This window comes from Poecilia reticulata, linkage group LG13, assembly GCF_000633615.1.
Source record: "Poecilia reticulata strain Guanapo linkage group LG13, Guppy_female_1.0+MT, whole genome shotgun sequence".
In the NCBI taxonomy this organism is placed as follows: domain Eukaryota; kingdom Metazoa; phylum Chordata; class Actinopteri; order Cyprinodontiformes; family Poeciliidae; genus Poecilia; species Poecilia reticulata.
The window spans coordinates 16886940-16910696 of NC_024343.1; the positions used below are offsets into that span (position 1 = coordinate 16886940).

General features: G+C 40.4%; 1 protein-coding gene across 2 annotated transcripts in view; it reads left to right on the forward strand.

Annotated features, from left to right (window-relative positions):
• Positions 1-23757, forward strand: part of dscaml1 (Down syndrome cell adhesion molecule like 1) — a 114086-nt gene that overhangs the window by 68792 nt on the left and 21537 nt on the right. For both annotated transcript variants that reach the window (XM_008425715.2, XM_008425714.2), the window contains exons 6-21: positions 464-739; positions 1640-1939; positions 5114-5256; positions 5418-5547; positions 9032-9310; positions 10281-10409; positions 10523-10702; positions 11972-12177; positions 13105-13201; positions 13327-13455; positions 13564-13731; positions 13888-13958; positions 14765-15005; positions 19740-19886; positions 20218-20373; positions 23348-23487. In XM_008425715.2, coding sequence (XP_008423937.1) covers positions 464-739; positions 1640-1939; positions 5114-5256; positions 5418-5547; positions 9032-9310; positions 10281-10409; positions 10523-10702; positions 11972-12177; positions 13105-13201; positions 13327-13455; positions 13564-13731; positions 13888-13958; positions 14765-15005; positions 19740-19886; positions 20218-20373; positions 23348-23487 — 2792 coding nt within the window. The remainder of the gene's footprint in view (positions 1-463; positions 740-1639; positions 1940-5113; positions 5257-5417; positions 5548-9031; positions 9311-10280; positions 10410-10522; positions 10703-11971; positions 12178-13104; positions 13202-13326; positions 13456-13563; positions 13732-13887; positions 13959-14764; positions 15006-19739; positions 19887-20217; positions 20374-23347; positions 23488-23757) is intronic.

Consider the following 23757-nt stretch of genomic DNA (forward strand, 5'->3'; position numbering starts at 1 on the left):
GTCACAGATACTTGCACTCATTCTGTAAAAAAAACAAACAAACAAACAAACATCTTACCCATGCAGATGCAGTGACACACAGACACGCATGCTCTCACACACATCCAGCAGCTCCCAGCTCATCACACCAGCTGCTTTATTGCTCACTGACATTTTTTTTCCCTCTCTGTCTTCCTGTCTCGGGTTTTTCCTTGCTGCTCAGCACACAATCTCAATCACACACAAACACACACACACACACACACACACACATGCAGACAGACACAGGAACTGAAACATAGACAAGAAATACACACCAAAATATGATTTGTGTTGCTTAGCCAGCACAGTGTAGCTCATAAGAAAATTTCCATCCTGTGCCTGGGATGCTGACATATACCAACTTTTGTTCCTTCAATATGTAGGTACTTACTTGCCTCCATCTACGCTATTGTCTTCTATTTTTTTTCCCCCTCATCTCTAGAACCACTGCGGGTCACTTTGTCTCCAAAGAACCTCAAGACGGGGATCAGCAGTACAGTAATCCTCTCCTGTGCCGTCCAGGGTTCCCCCCACTTTACTGTTTCCTGGTACCGTAACACAGAACCTGTGATGCCTGATCAGCACTTTTCCATCCAAGGAGCACACAATGAGACACTCTTCATCTCTGCTGCACAAAAAAGACATTCTGGAGCTTACCAGTGCTTTGCCTCACGAAAGGGCCAGACTGCCCAGGACTTCTCCATCATACTGCTGGAAGGTAAAAAAAAAAAAATTAAATTAAAAAGGGGCTAATATTAACTATTTTCTGTCAGTTCTGTAATCTTACTCGCATTAAGTCGCAATAAGGGTTTGTTTTTAGTCCGAACGAGTTCAGCAGTATTTTAACATATTTAGACAAAAATGTTGGTGAACAGATTGTTGGGCTTTTGCTTTATAGGTGAATGTCTAATGCAGTTGATTGCTAATATGTTCATTTATTAACTTGAGAAGGCACAAATCAATGAAAAAGGATCCTTTTTTTGCTGTTCAAAACATCCAGCGTCTTTACCAGCATCTCTGGTAAAGATTTATGAAAAGATCAGCTTATGTTCCAGTAACCTAAACTCACATAAGATATTGAAAAATTAAACCTCATTTATTTGTGTTTTTTATCTATCTATGGGGGAAAACCCCATTTATTTTTAACAAACTCACTGTTACAATTGTCATTATTGTCATATTAATAATTTGTATTTTACTTTTATTTTATTGAAGATTTATAGGGGTGCTGTTTTATACGCTGAACTCAGAGTAAAAGAAGAAAAAGAACTTTAAATAAAACCTCAAAAAATTTAAGAGTTCATAATCACATCCATTGTTTTCTTTAACCACTTTGTGTTTGGCCTTAAACTCTTGCTGGACGCTTTACTTTCTGTGCCACACAACCACAAAAATATGGACTGCACATGGCTTTCCACAGAGTGTCCTAGAAGAGCTTAGCTGGTGGGTAAATGTCACGAAATATACAGCACAAAGCACTTTCTTCTAATTGCTTGATGGTTCAGGCAAAGTGTTTTATGAGGGCCTAGAAGAAATGGGAGCTGGAATAAAGTACTGAGATCCGCTGTTGGGTGATTTCCTATTTCTTATTTTTTTGCCTAATGATTTTTTTTCGTAGATGGTACACCCCGTATTGTCGCCTCCTTCAGCGAACGAGTGGTGGTCCCTGGTGAGCCGTTTTCCCTGATGTGTGCTGCCAAAGGAGCCCCTCCGCCTACCATCACCTGGACCCTGGACGATGAGCCCGTGGCTCGGGATCTGTCGCGAGTGAGATCCAGCCAGTACACGCTCTCCGACGGGAGCACCGTTAGCTTCGTCAACGTCAGCAGCCCGCAGATTCGTGATGGAGGAGTGTATCGGTGCGCCGCACGAAACTCGGCTGGTAGTGCTGAGTACCAAGCGCGCATAAACGTAAGAGGTGCCTGTCTACTTTTCAATATCAGTCATACAGAGGCTTCCCATAGCCTGACCCCCTCCCTACCCTGACCAATAACCTCTACTGTACCCTCCTATTATTCTATTTCTGTCTCTGTATGTCTGCCTTTTCTCCTATATATAGTTTTAGTTTTTACATCTTTTTATTTTTACCATCTTTCTAAAATTTGATTTCTTGTTTCTTCTGGAAATTATATTTATGTATTTTTTCTTTGTCATTTTTTATATATAATCAAAACCTCTGAACATATTTATGTTACAGTAGTGTTGATGCATACACAATTCAAACTAAGATACCTCCACAACTGTTTGAACAAACATTTTAAACCATAGAAGCACTATTTAGTCCAACATCTGAAAATGGAAAGAGTGACAGAACTGCAAATCTTTTTAGTGGAGTTAAGGCCAAAATTCAGTACGTGTCGGGTTAAAATTATATGGTTGATGGTCGAGCTGGGGCTTCTTTGGTGCATTTTTAATAAGCATACAACACAGAGAAATCTAAACAAGAATGCACAATATGAAGATGTGTTAAACTGCTTATAATAGTATAAATAGAAGAGAAAGTTGGTTACCCTGGTGAGGAAAGAAAGATAATAAGGTGCAGAAGTTTCTTAGCCTGTACATGCGCACATGGCTTCATCCTGTTGGGCCCCTATCACATATCCCAGAAGATTTGCACTTGGTTCACCCTGCATTCACAACAAGTGAGAAATTTGAGCTGGAATATGCAAAACGAAAGCTAAAAATGATGTTACATTAACAAACCAGCAGAGTGCAAAATCAGAGATTAGGATTAATTTTAAACTACCTTTGGTCTCAGGCCTCTGATTAGAGTTATTTAGTTGGGTTGGGTCAGGCTTGGACACAATGTGTATGGGCTCAGGTCAGGTTGGATTTTTAGGCCCGATTTAAACGCTACATTTCAGACACATACGGCCAATGTATGTGTCTGAAATGAAGCTACGGAACGACAGCACAGATCACAGAAGCAGCCAAGAGGACAATGATAATCCTGGTGGAGCTACAGATATTTATAGCTCAGGGAAGAGAATGCATTGACATCGAATCAACTAATTATGAACTTCAAAAATTTGTGGAAATTTGTTGTGTGAAAATATGGTAAAGTCCCAAAGGACTTGCAATTTTAGCTGCGGTGAAAAATATTTTTACAATGTGCTCGGTCATTTTGCTTCACAATTATGCCTCAATAAAGTACATGACACTGTGTGTGTGTGTGTGTGTAACATGAGAAAATGTTACATACACACTATGCACATGTACACATACTACTCACATATATATTCTTCAAATGAGTTAAAAGCAAACTGTACATTAGCTATACATCTAGTCATAGTAATTTAAGAAGCCTTTATCGAAAATTCACTCATGAAACCCAGGATGAGAAGGAAACAAATGATTAAGTACTCGAGGAAAATTGAATGAAACAAGAGAACAACTAAAAGAGGACAGATTCTTATAAGTGGAGCAGCTGATAGTAAACTCTGGTGACAGAAGGGGTGAAGTTACTGTTGTCTGGGATGACACTGATAAAGAGTGACACCAATGGACAAAGCTGTATCACCCTCTCAGACTCTCTCTCAATTTCTCTGTCTCTTTTCTTGGTCCTTTTGGTGAGATGTATAGTTGTGACACGCAAGTCTGCTCTAAGCAAACATGCCAGAAAGATTATTGAAGTGAGAATGAGCTCCAGTGCCAGAGAGTTTTAGCCATCCATGCTACACAAACTGTCAGAAATGGCGCGGCCACACATACATTGACACGCATACTTCCGACCAGACTTCACAAAGCCCAATCATGCTAATCTGCTTTCCTACTCACTATGATTGTGCTTTATTCAAAGTATCCTTTTCACTGAGCAACCAAGTTTCACAGAAACGTAGACGTAGCCGAACACATATTTATGTTAAACCCGAGTGTGTGCGCTCGCACGGGCGCGTGTATGCGTATATGTGACGGAGCTCCTGAATAATACATCTTTGACTCGTCAGAGTTGTGACTTCAAAGATCAGAACATGCTGAGAGAAGGAGGAAAGGGAGAGAAAAAATATGAGACCAAAAGATGGCAGGGATATAGGAGAGGGTGTCGGAAGAAGCAAAAACAAGATCAACAATGGTGAGAAGGTCAAAGACGAAGTGACGGATGACTGAGAGATGGCTCTCAATTGCTTCCAAAAATGCTGAATGTTTTCTGTCAAATTACACACAGATTACATGTATTTTTTTTCCAACCTGGGCACTTTTTTTTTTTTTTTTTTACTATTGTAGATAGTTATCAACAGTATTTTGTGACTCGATCTACACAATCTTTGATGATGACTCCAGCAAATTTCATAGAATTCATTCTTGTGTATTTTTATAACATTAGTCATAGATAGACAACAAAACAGCACAGAAAATATACTTTGGTATTTTCAAGAGAAACACAAAGTGCATTGAAAACAGGGATCACAAAAAATAATATTTGAGATGTTGAAAATTGTTTTGTCAGTTGCTGTGGAGGTGTCTCACCTGTCAGCAAAAATTAACAGACTGCTATTCTTAGGCTTAGATGTAGATCCACTCCCTTCAAATAATCCAGAAATATTTAAATAAACTTGGAAAAAAAGAAAAGAAAAAACATGCAAGTTTTCCTACATTCACTTAGATTTTTTTTCTTTGTTGTTAATGCAGTCAGTTCCATTTTTTGTTTTTGTTGATAATGAGCTTTAAATAAAATCTCTTCTCCCCTCCAGTATGAGAAAAATAAGAGCTTTATTGATAATCTTTCTTCTGAACTATGTAGATATAGAGGAACAGGCACATCTCAACAATTTTATGTGATATATTTTAGAATAACCCTTCAGGTATTCCGATACAGCTGCAGAATTAAAATGCCATTTTACCAGAAAATCATGTCTTAAACCTCTATCTCCTTCTAAATCTCTGTATACTTTTTTTTCTCTGACTTCTGTCTTTTTCCCCTCTCCCCAACTCCCTTCCTTTTCCACCTCCCCTTTCGGCATTATTCCTAAAATTCCAAGACCTGCTATTGGCACCATAAACTAATGATCTTCTTTCCCCCCCTCTTTCTTTCTCTGATTGTGCCTCTCTTTCTTTCCCCACATATCTGTATTTATCTCTTTCTCCAAATCAGGGCCTCCGAGGATTAGGCCTATGAAGAATATTACAGCGGTGGCAGGAAGAAACACTTTCATAAACTGCAGAGTAATTGGGTACCCTTATTACTCGATTAACTGGTACAAGGAGGGAATTCTGCTGCCTGACAACCATCGTCAGGTGAGGTCCACTTTAAACTCGTAAAACGCGACGCACGCAACAGAAATGAGGGGATTTTTAAAATTATTTTTCCTACACTCCAAAAACATACTCTTCACAATTAGCCCCTCTGTATTGATAATGCATTAGTGCATGCTAATACATTCATGATACTTCTCCAGGTGGTGTTTGAGAATGGGACGCTTAAGCTCAGCGACGTTCAGAAAGGCATGGACGAGGGCGCCTATGTGTGCAGCGTGCTGATCCAGCCACAGCTATTCATCACACAAACCATTTATGTCACCGTCAAAGGTCAGTTACAGACATGACGCTACTGAACATAACCGTTTCACAGGTTCTGACTTACTGAAAGGAGGTGTGGAACATTGTCTAACGCTACAACTGGACACGTCCTCGGTTGTACACGATCTCTCCTCGAACACGTGATCCAGTTGGAGTTCGGATAGACCATTTGCAAAATGCAATGTGCTGCCACACATAAGTGCCATATTTTGTTGTCCAGACACTCTTTCTGCTACATTTAGGTAGCATCCTAAATAACTTTTTGTTAGCATCTTCATTTTTAATCAGATGTTTGATTTGGTTGATTCTGACAGTCATTGAAAGTTGAATTATCTGCTACATTCGATTATTGGAACTTTTAAGTGACGTACTCATGAGTGGTGAATACTTTCATGTGAGGATAGTTCTAAGTTGTTCAAAAAAAATTTTTTCTCTAGGAACGGTGTGAATAATTGTGACTCTAGCTGCAACTTCTATGTGTGTGCTACTAGAGCTGTGTGTCCAATGAGTTTAATGTGACAAATCCCATCATAAGTACAAAGACAGTTTACCTTTGCAATCTTACAGCATTTTATATGTACTTAAATGAAGTAAAGAAAGTCTCGACATAGTTGATGAGTGATCTAATGGGAGCATCAAGAATGACAATAAATGCGTATAGAGTACTGCAAGAGAAAAAAAAAGGCAGATTCGCAAAAACTGATTAGCCGGAAGTCCATGCCCTTGTTTAGCATTTCCACAGCAAATGCACTAATGTAATAGACAAGAAAATGTAATGGAGAAAAATGAACAGACTGAAAACTATGACTCAAAAAGAATGTAAATATATCTGCATAGCACCGGGAGGGGACAACAAATTAAAATTTTTATTTAAGGGCTAAAAAATAGGATTTTGCAAGACGTGTCATATATGTATGACACGTAATACATACATTTAATAGCATAGTTTTGTTTTACAATATTTTACACAATGCCTACACATAATTACTGATGTGTAATTTTTAAGCACTTGAAAGCCTCACACTGCATCGTATGGAACAGAAATCCCCATCAAATTTGCTTCAGCTTTCTGGAGTTTATTCATTTAACTTTACCTTCACCAATGACTTGTCAAAAAAACATTTTTTTTCCTCTATGAAATCCATTATTGTCCTCCGTTTCCTCCAAGCCCGTTTCGAGTTTCCCGCTCCCCTTGAGACCCTCAAACAGAGGGGGCATGGGCGAGGACTCTTCCTCCATCATGTCCGCCCAGCTCTTAGAGGCTCACGGTTCATGCTTTCCACCCGCCGCAACAGCTGAAGGTTATGAGAGGCACGTGTCCTGGCTGTTAGCTACAGCTACTCTTAGCCGCCTTTCCAGGATTTTTTTCTGGCATCGACGAGCAGTGCTGGCACCCCTGAGGGTCAGCTAGCGACGCCTGAGCGTGTTTAGCGCCCATACAAACGATGCACATAGGGTGCGGGTCCCTGCCCGAAATAGAGGCCCCGCATGACGCAGGGCACGAGCGGGATACACCTTCTTTAACCGTCGGTTCCGACCCTTTGGTGGGGGAGGGAGCCGTAGCCATGCCGAAAGCTCGTCGTAACACGTCAGCTATAAAGCTGAAGATAAAGTCCGCTCGCCGCGCTAACTGAACTTTACCAACTGTTTATGCTAGCGATGTACCGCTAAGCAGCTGCCAAGCCCGCCTTTACGCGTTAGCTTAGCCAAGTTACTCTGTTAATTAAAACAGTAGCTCTAAAAGCAGCCCGCCTTGACGCGATAGCTGCTTCAAACGAAAAAAAATAAAATAAAATGCTTGTTCAGCGACGTCTTCTTTTACGGAACGGTTAAGCACAGCCAAGCTAGCCTGAATGTGCTGAGGGAGCTTTTTGTAGTTCCTCAAATGGGAAGAAAGCGAGAATGAGTTAAGAGGGGTAGGTTGGCCGTGATATTGGATGGTGACGGTCACGCCACGGTGAGCCACGGTCACGGCTCAACCTGTCTGTCTGTCTGTCGCGGACAGACGTGATGTCATTGGAGCTTTCATAGTTGGGTCACGCGGATGCGATTCCCATAGTGAAACACCGAGCGAAGTTAGAAAAAAAAACATTATTGTCCTTCAATCTTGTTCACTTGATAAACGATCAACAGTCTCAGATCCGCCTGCTGAAACCTTTCATTCACCTTTTATGTTATGGTGCACTTTTGTCTTTGGCTCTGAGGCAACTTGTAATCAGTTCTGTGCTTGTCTTCAACCCAGTCTCAGGTTAAGCCATCTTTGAATATGTTAATCAGTGCTGCTCCAGGATGCTTGAAGTTCTTTCTACTTCATAATGCTTTATCAAGGATTTGTCAATCAGGTTGGTTGTTGGGATTATCATTCACAGCAGTGACAAAGAACAAATCAGTGAAGAGGAATTATGATCCTTTTTAATCTACTTTGGTTTAGTGCCATAAACAGAGTGATTATTGGAATGGTTGGAAGCAGGACTGTTTTAGTGAAACGGAATGAGAAGAAAAAGGGAAAGCTGTGTGCATTCCCTCTAATGACCCCTGATTAGGGGGGGCAGAGAGGCCAAGTGCAAGCTCTCAGCCCCTCGGCAATTAAAGAGAGCAGGAGTTCTATTGTATAAGTTTTGCGAGTGTGTGCTCCTCGCTCGTTGCACGCGTTCGTATAAATGAAAAGTATGTGTTGTGAATATTTTTTTTTTCTTCCTAATGTTACGTGCTGTCCTTAGCTGCAACAGAACAACATGTCTGTTCCAGGAAGTTATGAAGTGTGAGTGTGGGTTGTGTTCGTTCTCTTCGACGTGTGAGATTTTTGTTGCTTCCTTGTTTTGCTCTGCACGTTAAGTTTAGGCGCAGGCTACCACTTGTTTGTGTGTGCATATGCACACTCTTGCTGTTTGTTGATGTAGGTATGTGTTTATTTGAATTTGTGCCCATCATGCCTCTGATTTAATTAGATGAATGTTAATGAGGCCCAGATAAAATCTCCCAGATGTCTCTGCTGAAACACAGAGAACCTCGCCCCCACCCCCTCCTGGCCCCCATCGTCATCCCCCTCTTCAAATCATCAGCATCACCTCAGCTGGTATCCATGCCAACACGGTTTTTCTCCCCTATGGATGGTGCTCTAATTAGAGCAGCTATTATGGGTTGGCTTGAGCAGGGCAGGGTGGGTTGGAGTCGAGGAGTTGGTGAGGGCCACTGTGGAGGATGTAGTGGGTTAGTTGCCCAACTTTTGTCTATGGAAGTTTTTAATCTTTAAGATGTCAGGGCAAAAAGATGGACACAAAACATCATTAGTATTAGATTACTTTATTAACAGAGAAGGACATATTAATGATGTTGTCAGAAGAAAATAAGTGATTCTATGGGCTTTATTTTAATTTTCTTTTAAAGCACTTTTTCCTTTTTTATTGCACATCCTCTTTTTCTTCAACTACACCCTTCTCATTCCTTTACCTCGGTTTTTCTCTTTCATTTATTCTGTCTCTGACCCTTTTAGTTCCCCCGCTGATCCAGCCGTTTGACTTTCCCCCAACCTCCATCGGTAAATTGATGTACATCGCCTGCGTGGTGTCATCTGGAGACATGCCCATACGAATCACCTGGCGTAAGGACGGCCAGGAGATCGTGCCCTCCTCGGGGATCACCATCGACACAAAGGAGTTCATGAGTTCACTGCAGATCTCCAAAGTGTCGCTCAAACACAACGGCAACTACACCTGCATCGCCAGCAACGACGCTGCTACTGTCAGCACAGAGAGGCAGCTCACAGTTACAGGTAAGCAAAGGAGAGGGCTAGAAGTACAAAAATATTGGCTATAATTAAAAAGTTAGCTTCAGGAGAGCTGGGAAATAAAATAAAAAAAAGGCAAACAGCTATTCACCCTGTGGCTGATAAGAGATTATTCTTAACATCTCTAACGTGGATGTGTCTGTAATAAAACAGTTTTTACCTTGTAAAGTCACTTTTAGTTGTGAAAAAGATTAATTGTAAATCTTGTTGGAAGTATTTAAAATCAATGTAAAGCAACTGCTAATTCCCTTTTAGAAATGATGAAATAAAAAGAAACAATAAATCTGGAATAAATTATAGTTTTTTTATTTTAAATCATTAGCCTTAATGTCTTTCACACATATATTCTGAGTTTATGGAGCCATATATTACACCAAATACTAATATTATTGCTCAAATGTTTGAAGTGGAGTAGACTACACTTACAAGCATTCATGTATTCATTACAACAGATGGTGGCCAGAGTGATCTCAGCCTCCAAGAACAAGGTGTAGCGCGTCGATACTTAGAACAGAGTCAGCATAAGGATTTCTGTCATCTAAAACAGCTCATGTTTTCAAGGTTTTGAATTCACTTTTAAACTGCTACACTTTCAGATCAGACGAAGGCCATCCATGTTGTAAGCCGAGCAACATGGAAAATCTTTTGATATATCTAAACAGTCCTACATACATGCACATGGATGAAATCAGCTTGTAATCACAGTAAAAACAGGCCTGCAACAACTGACTCATCCTCACTTCTCAGCTCTGAAAGCAGCTGAGAAATTTGCAATACGTTAAAAGAAAATAGCCAAGTTTTATTTTTAGCCTATGCACATGAATGCAGATGATGGTGTATGTGACTCGCATAGAATCTCAAATACACTCAAGTCAAAAGTTTTGACCCTCACCTGAATTGAAATTAACTGGCTTTTGACTTGTACTGAAGTACATTTTTTTTCATGATTTTCCAGTCCCTCCACGATTTGTTGTGCAGCCCAACAACCAGGATGGCATCTATGGAAAATCGGCAATCTTGAACTGTTCTGTTGACGGATACCCTCCTCCTAAGGTCATGTGGAAGCACGCCAGAGGAGCTTTAGGTACACAAACCTCTTGTCACACCGATGTGCATGTGTCATATTCTTCTGTCAACTTTCATCTGAAAAATACTTCACAATAACGTTCCCCGTTTGGCTCTCACCTTTTTGTCTAGCTGGGATTGGAAACCCACAGCAGTACCACCCGGTTCCTCTGACTGGCCGCATTCAGATCATGACTAATGGCTCCCTGCTGATCAGACATGTCCTGGAGGAAGATCGAGGTTTCTACCTCTGTCAGGCCTCCAATGGCGTGGGCTCCGACATCAGCAAGAGTATGGTCCTCACTGTTAAGAGTGAGTATACAAACGCACACAGGGGAAATGAGGTAGGAGTGGAGATGGAACATGTAGAACGCTCCGATTTTGCTTTATTAGCATCCTTGCACTCACTAACCACGTCAAGCCAATAAATTAGCTCGCAGTACTTTCGGATTGATGAAGCAAAGGTGACGATTAGCAGAGGGGGGGGGGGGGGGGAAGATCAGTTTGTTTGCAAACCTGCGATAGAAAGTGGGACGATAACTGAGCCATTGATCTTTTGACTCATGGGATCTGTGTTGAGACAGTCAAAAAGACTTTGAGCTTGATCGTTATCTGTAATCAATGACTCTATCCCGCTCTGCCTGTCAGGAACCTCCAAGCCCTGTGTAAAAATGAAAAGGAAACAGTATATGTGCGCACGCTCATAAATCCAAAAAAACAAAGGTTATTACTGTCAAGTACAGCACCATCCAAGGCTAATGTATTCCGTAACTTGCAGCGCATTGATCTCGCAATTCAGCTGTTCTTGCAAGAGAGACGTTAAGCTTGATATCTGGCAGCTTTTGACACTCGTGCACACAATCCAGTAAAACAAGGTGCAGATAACTGCATCTACTGCTCTCAACATGTTTTTCTATCCACGGGGCTGCCCCGCTCTCGCCGGTGCACTCCTTTCTCCTTCTCGTGTTAGTGTTATTGATTAAACCGTTCCCCTCCTCTGCCTCCCTCAATTCTGTCTGTTTCGCTCAGCGGAGAAGAGGGAAAAGCGGAAAAGACGGCGAGTGGGATGAATAAGTGATGAAAACAAAACAGCAGAACCTTCGTCGGATCGATACTGTGTGTTTGCGTGTGTGTGTGTGTGTGTGTGTGTGTGTGTGTGTGTGCGCGTGTAGGACTTAGAAGATTGAGTATGTGAGGGATTTGTGTATCGTACACGAAAGGTGGAGTGTATTGTTTTTGCCTCTTCATTCACTTACTCCCCTTATGTTAACTATTGGAGAATGAGAAAGGAGGTTTATTGACTTTACCTCAATGACCACAGCTCTTCATTGCTCTAATGCATTGGAACTCTGTTACTCTGAGCTCCTCCTTTCTCTGCCACCTCTCTCTCCGCTCCTTCACTTCTGTCTCTCTTTTCACTTAAATTCTGCTTAGTATCCACTTACTCTCGACTTTTCTTTCGTTCCTCTTTTATCTCTCACTGTCATCCAGCATCCCTATCTGTTTAGTGATTTCCTTTGCTTCTGCCCATTTGCCCACACCTTCCTTTCATCTTGCACTCGATTTCCTCTCTTCCATTAGTCCCAGCAATGATCACCAGTCACCCCAACACCACCATGGCCAAGAAGGGGCACGTGAAGGAGCTGAACTGCACAGCCAGAGGAGAATGGCCCATCATCATCCGTTGGGAAAGAGGTGACACGGTGATTGACCCAGAACGCAACCCCCGGTACTCCATAACCACAAGCCCCAACGAAAAGACAGACGAGGTGTTGTCTACTCTCAAGGTAAAACACATTTGTTTACAGCAGAGCGTCTAGCTGGTGAAATCGGATAACTGTGTGTTTTTTTTCTCACATCTTTGACAAATAGCTTTCTCTTTGCTTATTTAATTTTTTTTTCCGCGTTTCCTGTTGTCCACAAATGTTTTTATTTAGAGGTTTTACCTTGGTGGGACGGGTGAACTGGTGAAGGTCTGCATTCCTGGGCTACACATAGTGAATTTTAGCGATGCCTCGTGAAAGTATTGAGTCCCCTAAACCAGAATGCATACTAGTGCCTCTGAGTGTCTGACCAGTCACACCGGAATAAGATGTAAAATTATATACAGTTCACACAGTATTAGTGTAAAAAGATATTTAATCTTGACTATAGACATACTGTTTCTCGCTGTTTTTTCACCTAACTAATATTGCGTTTTAGTTTAATGTTACCGATCTTGTAATGTACCATAACAACAAACGGGGTTCAAATTGTTCTGATATGAATAAAGTAATTACATCTAAACAACAACAAAAACAGAACTAATGGAAGTACATTTTTAAAACAATCACTACTCGCATTATTAGTAACGTCAGTAATGAGAAGAGAGGTATTTAGTAATCATTAGACAGTGGTGTTGATATTGTGTTGGGTCCTTTAAGGATTATTCTTGATGCACTAAGAATTAGAAAATAATTAACAATCATAAATGAACAAAACTACAACTTTGAAACTTTGATCTAGTAGCTGGATGGCAAATTGTGAATCAAAATTCACGACAGGCATCAAAGACTTTTCATAATTTCAGCTGATGTTGTGATGCAGTGTCTCCTAAGCGATCTCTAACAAACACGCAACGGAAACAGAAGAAACCATCATGAAGACTCTTCCCAACACAACATTCCAGCAGTGTGAAAGGGTCGTTTTGTCTCTTTCTGCATTTCTGTCTGCAGCTGAAGCCAGCAGAGCGTGAAGATTCAGTCTTCTTCTCCTGTCATGCCATCAACTCTTATGGAGAAGGACGAGGCCTTATCCAGCTCACTGTGCAAGGTATTCGTTCAAGTCAAAATTTTCTCATAAATTAAAAACTGTGTTGCCAACACTTATCCGCTTTTGGTTGCACCAGCTGGTGTGTTTGTGTTATTTTGTTCTTGAATTCTCCTTAAATTTCTCAGAGCCTCCAGACCCTCCAGAGCTGGAAGTGCGAGAAGTAAAAGATCGTAGCATGAATCTCCGATGGACACAAAGATTTGATGGGAATAGCGTCATCACCTCCTATGACATTGAGTACAAAAACAAGACAGGTAACTTCAACTAGACCGCTTGTTGACACAACAGAGCTTTTTTTTTTTTTATTTAACAGTAACTGTTGGTTGGTGAAATTAGATTTATTTCATTTTTTGTTCTGACAGATACTTGGGAGTTGAAGCATGCCACTCGAAACATATCTCCCACAAACAATCAGGCCAACATAGTAGACCTCCACCCTGCGTCCGTCTACAGTATCCGTATGTTCTCGTACAACGCGATAGGCAAGAGCGAGGCCAGTAAAGAGCTCACCATCAGCACCGAAGAAGCACGTAGGTTTATGAACGGCACTATCTATATTTTTGCATTAATGTTCGAATTCTTTTTTTTTTAAACAAGGTGTAGTAGAAGTAGTAAAAACATTAACTGTGTTTGTTTTAATGGGGATTAATGACGCAGACTTTGACTTTCTGTCTCTCGCTGCACAGAGCCTGATGGTCCTCCAATGGATGTTGTCCTTCAGCCGGTCACCTCTCAAAGTATCCGCGTGACCTGGAAGGCAAGTTTATACAACATGTGTCTTGCTTTCTTAATAGTTTTAGTTCCTGTAAGCAAGCTTGTCTATTCAGTTAATCAATCGATCAAGTTTATTTCAACAAAGTCCTGAAATGTGCACTTCATAAAACACGAAAATTAAAATTAAAAAGTCACAAAAACAACATGCAGTCGACAATTGAGAAACCAGTGACAAACATTACAGTTTGGCAAGTGAAATGATCAAATTCATCAATACGCGTCGAGTATGTTGATCAATGTTTCATTTTTTATGGTACAAAGTATCTCTAAACAGGTGAGTTTTTAGTCTTGATTTGGAGGAACTCAGTCTTTCAGCTATTTTGCAGTTTTCTGGAAGTTTTTTCCAGATTTGTGGTGCATAGCAGCTGAATGCTGCTTTTTTTTCTGGTTCTGGGGATGCAGAGCAGAACCAGAAGACCGGAGAGGTCAGGAAGGTTGATACAACAACAACAGATCTTTATTGTAATGTGGTGCTAAGCCATTGAGTGATTTATAAAACTAACAGGATGCCAGTGTTAGGATTTTTTATGTTAAAGTTGCTTTTCAATATGTTAAGTTACCAGATGTAGCATTAGAAGGGGTATGTTGATGCATTCATTTTGCAAAATGGACCAAGTCAAGAAGTGTCTTTGTTGCAAGCTCAAAGCAACACAGACACCTTTATAATATCTCGGTCTCACTGCACCAGGCAAAATCATTTTCCAATAGCAGCTGGAGGCACCAAATGCCATATCTAACTAATACACTTTTCTTTTTTTTTTGGTTTGTTCTTGCTACATTTCTCTGCAGGCTCCAAGAAAGGAGCTACAGAACGGGGTTATCCGCGGTTACCAGATTGGCTACAGAGAGAACGGCCCCGGCAGCAACGGCCAGTACAGCATTGTTGAGATGAAATCCACTGGGGACAGTGAGGTCTACACCCTGGACAACCTGAAGAAGTTTGCTCAGTACGGTGTGGTTGTCCAGGCCTTCAACAGAGCAGGCACAGGACCTTCGAGCTCAGAGATCAATGCGACAACACTGGAGGATGGTAAGGTTTACCACAAACATAACACACATCAGGTTTCATCATAGAGATTCAGATCTCTTGTTGAGCAGCAGTAGCAAAACAAGTTAAACAGCATGGATCATTATAAACATTAACCTGCCAGCGCTATGAATCATATCACCTCCTCGCTTCTTTTTTTTTTCTCTGATCTACATATACAGGTCCTTCTCAAAAAAATCGCATATTGTGATAAAGCTCATTATTTTCCATAATGTAATGATAAAAATTAAACTCATATTTTAGATTCATTGCTCACCAACTTAAATATTTCAGGTCCTTTATTGTTTTAATACTGATGATTCTGGCRTACAGCTCATGAATACCCAAAATCCCTGTCTCAAAAAATTTGCATATCATGAAAATGTTCTCTGAACGAGCAGTTAACCTCATCATCTGAATCAACAAAGTAACTCTGAACACCTGCAAAAGATTCCTGAGGCTTTTAAAAACTCCCAGCCTGGTTCATAACTCAAAACCGCAATCATGGGTAAGACTGCTGACCTGACTGCTGTCCAGAAGGCCATCATTGACACCCTCAAGCAAGAGGGTGAGACACAGAAAGAAATTTCTGAATGAATAGGCTGTTCSCAGAGTGTTGTATCAAGGCACCTCAGTGGGAAGGAAAAAGTGTGGCAGAAAACGCTGCACAATGAGAAGAGGTGACCGGACCCTGAGGAAGATGGTGGAGAAGGGCCGATTCCAGACCTTGGGGGAAGCAGTGGACTGAGCCTGGAGTAGAAACATCCAGAGCCACCGTGCACAGGCGTGTGCAGGAAATGGGCTACAGGTGCTGCATTCCCCAGGTCAAAGGTCAAGCCATTGTGGAACCAGAAACAGCGGCAGAAGCGCCTGACCTGGGCTACAGAGAAGCAGCACTGGACTGTTGCTCAGTGGTCCAAAGTACTTTTTACGGATGAAAGCAAATTTTGCATGTCATTCGGAAATCAAGGTGCCAGAGTCTGGAGGAAGACTGGGGAGAAGGAAATGCCAAAAGGCCAGAAGTTCAGTGTCAAGCCCCCACAGTCAGTGACGTTCTGGGGAGCCATGTCAGCTGCTGGTGTTGGTCCACTGTGTTTTATCAAGGGCAGGGTCAATGCAGCAGCTATCAGGAGGTTTTGGAGCATTTCTTGTTTCCATCTGCTGAAAAACTTTATGGAGATGAAGATTTCATTTTTCAGCACAACCTGCCAAAACCACTGGTACTACTGACCATGGTATTACTGTGCTCAATTGGCCTGCCAACTCTCCTGACCTGAACCCCATAGAGAATCTGTGGGACATTGTGAAGAGAAAGTTGAGAAACGCAAGACCCAAAATTCTGGATGAGCTTAAGGCCATCGAAGCATCCTGGGCTCCATAACACCTCAGCAGAGCCACAGGCTGATTGCCTCCATGCCGCATTGAAAGCTGCAAAAGGATTCCTGACCAAGTATTGAGTGCATAACTGAACATAATTACTTGAAGGTTGACTTTTTTGGTATTAAAACACATTTCTTTTATTAGTTGGATGAAATATGCAAATTTTTTGAGACGGGATTTTGGGTATTCATGAGCTGTATGCAGAAATCATCAGTATTAAAACAATAAAAGACCTGAAATATTTCAGTTGTTGTGCAATGAATCTAAAATATATGACAGTTTAATTTTTATCATTACATTATGGAAAATAATGAACTTTATGACAATATGCTAATTTTTTGAGAAGGACCTGTACTGCAATTTTGTTTGCCCTTGTTTTAGCTTTCTCTTCGTACAATAAAGTCAAGTTTTCTGATTTGCAATCCACAATTGTTATATTCTCTCTTGTCTTCTCTATCCAACAACAAATGCTGTGCTGCTAGAATTCAAATGCTTCTGCACCAAGGACACAGATAGTCTCAAAAACACAGCATAGTGCGTTGCAGGAAACTGAGTGATCTCAGTAAATACATGTGGAGAAGCTGTTGTGCCCCCTGACTACTGAGGGGTAAACAGAATATTTCTGAGTGAGTGAACAAATGATTAAATGAGCTGCTAAGGCATGTTTTCTGGTATAACACAGTTGGGGACAGCATTGGAAAATTTTTTATGTGTCAGGTATGCAACAGTGTCACTAATGTCAAAAGGCATCATTTTCAATAGCACATTCCAACCATTCACGTGATTGTTGTGCATAGACTCATTAAAAATGCTTCTTTTAGTACAATAGTTCAAGAAATTTAATCAAAAGCCATAACATTCTTTCTTGCACCTTATTTGAGATTATTCTGAAATGTGGCAACAGTGCTAAACCTTGACTGATGCAAGAGCCTGTTCTTCATTTTCCACAGCCAGAGAACCAGTTCGGAGTGTTTTGCTTACGGCATTAAAAACATCTCTTTGTAAAAGTAGTATTCAGAATTTATGTCGAGGATCGAACCCCAAGGAGACTCTTTAACTTCATAGATGTCGCTTTTATTTTTGATATTTCTGCAAACAGATGTCATGATGCCACTATTTTGTGTGTACCAAGACTTTTAAATGTACATTCAAACACTGAGTTCTTCACAACCCTGATCAGAAGAGCTGACACTGGCACCACTAAAACTGCAAATAGAAGCTGGATAGAGTGTCTCAAATAGGGTTTCAGATTAGATAAGACGAGACTCTTTATTGTCTATTAAAAGAATGTAAAACGGACATTTTCTTTAAGTTTCTAGCAACAAAAGCAACCATGCAAAAATGCACAAAGCACACAACTAAAGCAAAAACTTGAGTACATAAAACACACACACAATCAATCATGTGAAATAAAGCAGCTCATATTAACTCTGCCAGGCCACATAAAAAGACTGACATTGATATTTTGGGAGTAAAAACTCATTGATCTACTTAGACTTCGTATAAAACATGACAGGAAGATGAGAGATTGTAGACTCATGTTCTTTCTCTCTTAATACAACTTTGCATCTATATTACAGCTTTGCTGTTTTGTTTTCAGTCAATTAAATGTTATACTGGTATTAAATGGAGTGCTTACAGTTTGAATGATTGATGGTCTGTCTGAAGCATTTTACCAAAGATGGCCCAGCTAAGAGCAGAGAAAGAGTGAAATATAGAAAATTACTTAAAGTTATTGGCTAAAAAAGATAATTTACCCACAAAATGTCCCACATTTTATACCTGAAAACATTACAAAAAAACCAAACTGTAATATTTGTCATTGTTATAAATCTGACATTACAAGCTTATTAATTTTTTTAACCACAAAAGCTACATCACATGAATACATAAAGAAAACAATGTTGTTGTTTTTTTTTTTTTCAGGCTTCAAAGAACACAATTTTTGATTATTTTATTTATGCTCGTGCATTTGCTCTGAATGATATAGCGTGCTATATATTTCCATTTATTTTTAATCCAATTCTCAGATTTCTTTGTTACGCACTAAACATTCGAGTACACACAAACACATGCGTCGCATAATTGTCCACAGTTGGCTGAGCCTCATTGGTCCAGAGGAGACATAGCCCTCCTGGTTCCTTCCTGTGGTTGTAACCCTGGCGACAGTGATATTGATGGCCATTATGATAATAATGATACCAACAAGCATACTAAAAATAATTATAATTAGCTTGTCTCTCTGTCTGTCTTTCTCTCTTTCCCTCTCCTGGCTTCCTGCTGTAATTATCCACAGCTGAGTGCTTTGTCTCTCTGCTCCCTCTTTTCATCTTTCTCCCCTTTTGCTTTTAACTCTCCTCCTCAATTCTTCCATTTATATTCTGTCTCTTTTCCCCATCTAGTCCTTATTGTGGATTTAGACCACAATGGCCTTCAATATATTAGCAGGGTTTTCCAAAAAAAAATCTGCACTTCTTGTTTTTTTCCTTCTAATCATTCTAACAGACGTATGAATCTGTTGAGCAGCTAAGCAAAAGCCACATCTCAGATGTTTTTAGGCGTCTACTTCCTTTGCCTGCATTCTAATTCTTACTTTGCCTCTGTGCAAGGTCTAAATATGGATATTGGGCTATCTTTTGATGCATCCTCATTATTTATCATTAGCTTCAAAGATCTATTAATGCAAAGCTCTGTTTTTGTTTTCTAGCCCTCGTTTATTTCTGCCTCCCTTCCTCCGTCCTCCCCCCTCCTCACTTCCTTTACTCTCTCCACCAGCTGCAGAGAAATTCTCTGGTGGACTTGGCACCGTCTCCTTTGATTGCATGCCGTCTTTTAGTCAACTCTCTTCCTCTCTTCCTGTCCTTACTCCTCTCACAAGTTGACTTGTGTTCATCTTCAACAGTGGAAGTAATTCAAAGCCTGAATGGCTGGTGGTCAGTTGCAGCCAATACCAAAGACACCTGGGCTAGAAGAGACAGAGTGGGGCTTGTAAGGAGAAGGAGAGATTATCCTATACATCAAAGCAGAAGCATGGCGGGGTTTTGTTGTTTTTATAAGTCACTACTCTGTTTTACATGTTTGACATTTTGATTAACTGCCCATGTGAGACTTCTGTAGTCAACTTTCCACTTATACAGGCCTGTATGAAATCTGAAAAGGTGCAACCACATCTGTACGGTAGTTTATTCCTTGGACAAAACCATGTATTCTCCATTGTCACTCCTCCATAAATTATTTGTTTTGAAAAGTAACAACTTAGTCCTTTTGTGAATACCTGTTATTTTTAGTTGAGCTTTTAGACATTTGTGGTTAAATGCTAAAGTAAGCAATACGTACGTCTTTCTCTCTCATCTTTAGTGCCTAGTCAGCCTCCTCAGAACGTACGCGCCATCTCCGTAACGTCAGACGAGGCGGTGATCAACTGGGCCGAACCTCCAAGAATGACTCTCCATGGTGTATTGAAGGGATATCGTGTTGTGTTCTGGGCTGTGTTCCCAGACGGAGGTACGACTGTCTGTCTGTCAAAATAATTCATTTTAATTATATTTTTGTGTTTTTAAGTTGATCTCAGTTTCTGGTGACTTTTAGTCATTAAGCAAATTACACAAATCAATGGAGTCTGAACTGACAAGACTTAATAAAAGAAATCTGGTACACTATACCAAAAACCTAAACAAGCTTATGATATTATATTTCTGAATTTAAGAAATATCCTGTTTCTTAAGTAAGAGATAAAAATGTGTCTTTTTCTGTGTGGAGAAGCTTGTAAATACTCAAAACTGCGATTATTTGACGCCTCAGTTTAGAGTTTGACTTTCACCAATCCTGTTCCCAGAGTGGGGTGAAATGCAAAACATTACAACCACCAAGGAGCAGGTGGAGCTCAAAGGCCTGGAGAAGTTCACCAACTACAGCATTCAGGTTCTGGCCTTCACTCAGGCCGGAGACGGCGTTCGGAGCAACGTCCTGTACATCCAAACCCGTGAAGACTGTAAGTTTGCATTTATTCGCTGCATCAGTTTAGATAAGCCAGGTAATTAAATTACCCAGAATAATGTTTCATTTACCTTGACGCTGGTTTTTTTTTTTTTTTTTTTTTTGTTTTTTTGTGAAGCAGCTGTAAGGATTTTTCCTCCCAGTTTAGGCAGCAGCGTGGGAGGCAGGGAGCCAGCGGGTGTAGAGGGGGTCTTTGTAAGGCTGAGGTTGCTGATTAACAACCTCTTTGTGCTCTGATGTGCCATTACCAGTGCTAATGAAAATTAAGAAGCCAAAAAGTGTGTGCTGCAAAGAACCCTAAGGGTGTCAGTCGGTGTGTGTGAATACGTGGGTATGTGTGTGCATCTGGGGGGTTAGAACCGTCTTTGCAAGTGGACAAGTCTTTGAGTTGGTGTGCACGTATCACTGCATATGTGTGCGGCGCTCGTTATTGTTTGTGTGCGAGTAGCTCACAACGAAGCAAGAGGAAAGGGATTAATTCTTTGTGGCTTAGAGAGAATTAATTTTGTGCTTACACTGGCGGGCTGTGGATTACATCCGTATCCGCCTCTCCTCTCCATCCCTGGGGCCAGTCAGTGAAGGAGGCAGGCGTCTCGAGATGGAGAAAATGAGGGAGCGCTAGAGATGGGGGGTGGGGAGGGGAGAAGGGGGAGTAGAGATTCTAAGAAGTGTCATTTCAAAAAAGGCCTTTATTCTCTTTTCCTTGCCGTATCTCCATTTTATGAGCTGGCCTCTGCGCAAGAGCTCTTCAAATGTGTGTATTTTCTTAGTCTTTGAGTGTGTCTGTCGGAGTCTGTCTTTTTTACCCCTGATATGTGTTGACACTGTGTCCAGGGGCAACCTCTTCACAAACGTTATCTGTCTCTCTCGGCTTAACCCTTCCTTTCGCCTTCGGTTCTGTATGTAACACATGGAAAAGTGTTTGCAATGAAATTGTGCAAACAGACAGTTCTCAGCCTGACATCTTATGCCTCTGTCTCCTGGATGCCCAAACACACTGGACAGAAGGCATAAGAACTTTTAACGTGGCCATTTATTTATGTTATATTTTTTTTGTAAGGTCCTGGAGACCCAGGGCTCTTTTCTTTTTGATTTGTTGTTTTGGTTTTAGCTTACATTTTAGCAGTTTTGTGGTTTTTATCTCACGATTGCATTTAAGTTTTGTTGCTGTAAATGTAGAATAGTTGAAAATAACCAAATTAAAATGATTACACATCTAACGCTAATAAAAATTAAAAGAAATTCCAGCTTAATTGAACTGGAATGTTTCTTTCTTTTTTTTCTTTTTTTATTGGTGCGATCTCTGCCATTAATTCACTTCCAGTGTTACTTTTTACATATATGGTCAAATCTCATGCCAAGAGCAAAGTCACAACTAAAGGCTTTTCTTGTATAAAACAAAAGGTTTATTTTTGAATCCTTGTCAGCACGACATCTGTGCACAACACTGATGCTCAACAGCAGATTGACAAAAACATAAGATGGTTTTGTGGAGAAAATAAAGCAAAGAAAATTATTTGGTTTTTAATGTAAATCATTGTTTAAGTAAAATATCTGGAAATATTATGTTGGAATATTGGCAGAGTCAGGTCGCATCTTACTGGATATATGTTGATAAGAAAGTTTACAGTTATTAATGGAACAACAAATGATTAATATACCAGAGAAAATAAAACTGTAGTGAAACTGGCTGTAAAACGATACGTGGTTAAAAAAAAAAGTGTTTCTACAAAAACCAACATATCTTATTTCAGACTAATCTACTATTTTACTACTAAAATGTCTCTGCTAATGTCTAAGCGACACTGTTTTGATGTTTAATTCTGTATATTCTATACATTTTGAAGCCACTTTCACAAAACACTTTCATCTAAGGCCTTAGATACTTCTTTCTTCTGCCTGAGTAAGTTAATATACCAAAGCAGCATGGAGGGTAGAAATAGGTCTACAGCTTATTCAACAGGGACGTTGGTCACACAACAGCGTGGATAGGTGTGAGGTGGGTGGGAGCAGCATTTCATTTTTACAAAATATTTTTGTTTTCCGGCAGTTTTTCACAAATGCATGTGCATGCATTGTTGAGGCTGCGACCAGCTCCGTTTATAAAGGCCAAGACAGTTTAATAAGACGTGCAGTATTAGTTTCATGCTGGAGCTGATATGAGATAATTTTGTGAAAAGGCCAAAGAATATTTAGGGAAGAGCATTTCAAGCTGAAATACTAATTATTAAAAATGTTAATTATAATTTATCGTCCTAATATCCCAACTCTGCAAAAGACCACACAACCCTCCATAAGACTCCTGCTGCCTCACACTCAAGCATTTAACAAAGCCATTTTTTCTCCTTTGACAAGTAAAAGGTTGGTACTGTCACTGTTACAGCTTCTGACATGTTGGTATAATGGCAAGTAGTTTACAGCCTTGAAATAAAATCATGCGGCAACATTATTCAACTCCGTTACAAGATGGTGAGAGATAAGACAATTGCATCATTTGGTGCATTATTCTTAACAATTTTACCAAGGATTTTTGGACAATATAATATTTTTACTTAAAGATTGCTACCCAACTTGTTTCAAACAATCAACAGTAGACACAGTGCAGTTAAGGATTGTGAGCGGGAGCTCTCGGGTCATCCGCCCTCATCTCTACGGTCTTGAGTGGCTTAAGCTGCCCATTGGTCAGCGCAGACTCAGACCAGAAAAGCCATCAAAGCTGGAGCATTCTGACTGAAAGAACACATTTACGTCTTTGCAGCCACAATTACATGAGTCACGTAATTATGGCTGAGCTTTTTGCTTCTCCACTGCATTAAAATAAATGTTTTTCAAACATTGTTTTTCCAAACTCTCTTATTTTACTCCACTAATACGCAAAATTGATCAAGATAGTTAAAATTTTACGTTTTAATGTGGAATAAATGTCTTACGATGATGTTTTTTTCTTTTCTTTTTGTTGTGTGATTCAGATCCCGGACCCCCAGCTGGCATTAAAGCAGTACCCTCCTCTGCCAGCAGTGTCGTAGTGTCATGGCTACCCCCTCACAAACCAAATGGAATCATCCGCAAGTACACCATCTACTGCTCCAGCTCCGGATCCGGCCAACCGGTGAGTTACCATAGGGGTGTGGTGGATTTTAGTACTGATAAATGATTAAAAACTGGTAAGAGGGAGGCTTTAATGTGGATAAGTAATGAGCAAGGACAGATTTTTTTATTTTTTTGGATGTAACAGAAAGACCTTCTGTTGTGCATTCTGTATGTTGTGTGGATGGTGGCAGTTTCATTTAATTAAGGGCTGTACTGCGTTTGTTGTTTCTGAGTTTCTATGCATGTGTCTGTTTCGCTGTAAGCGTGTGTGTGTGTGTGTGTGTGTGTG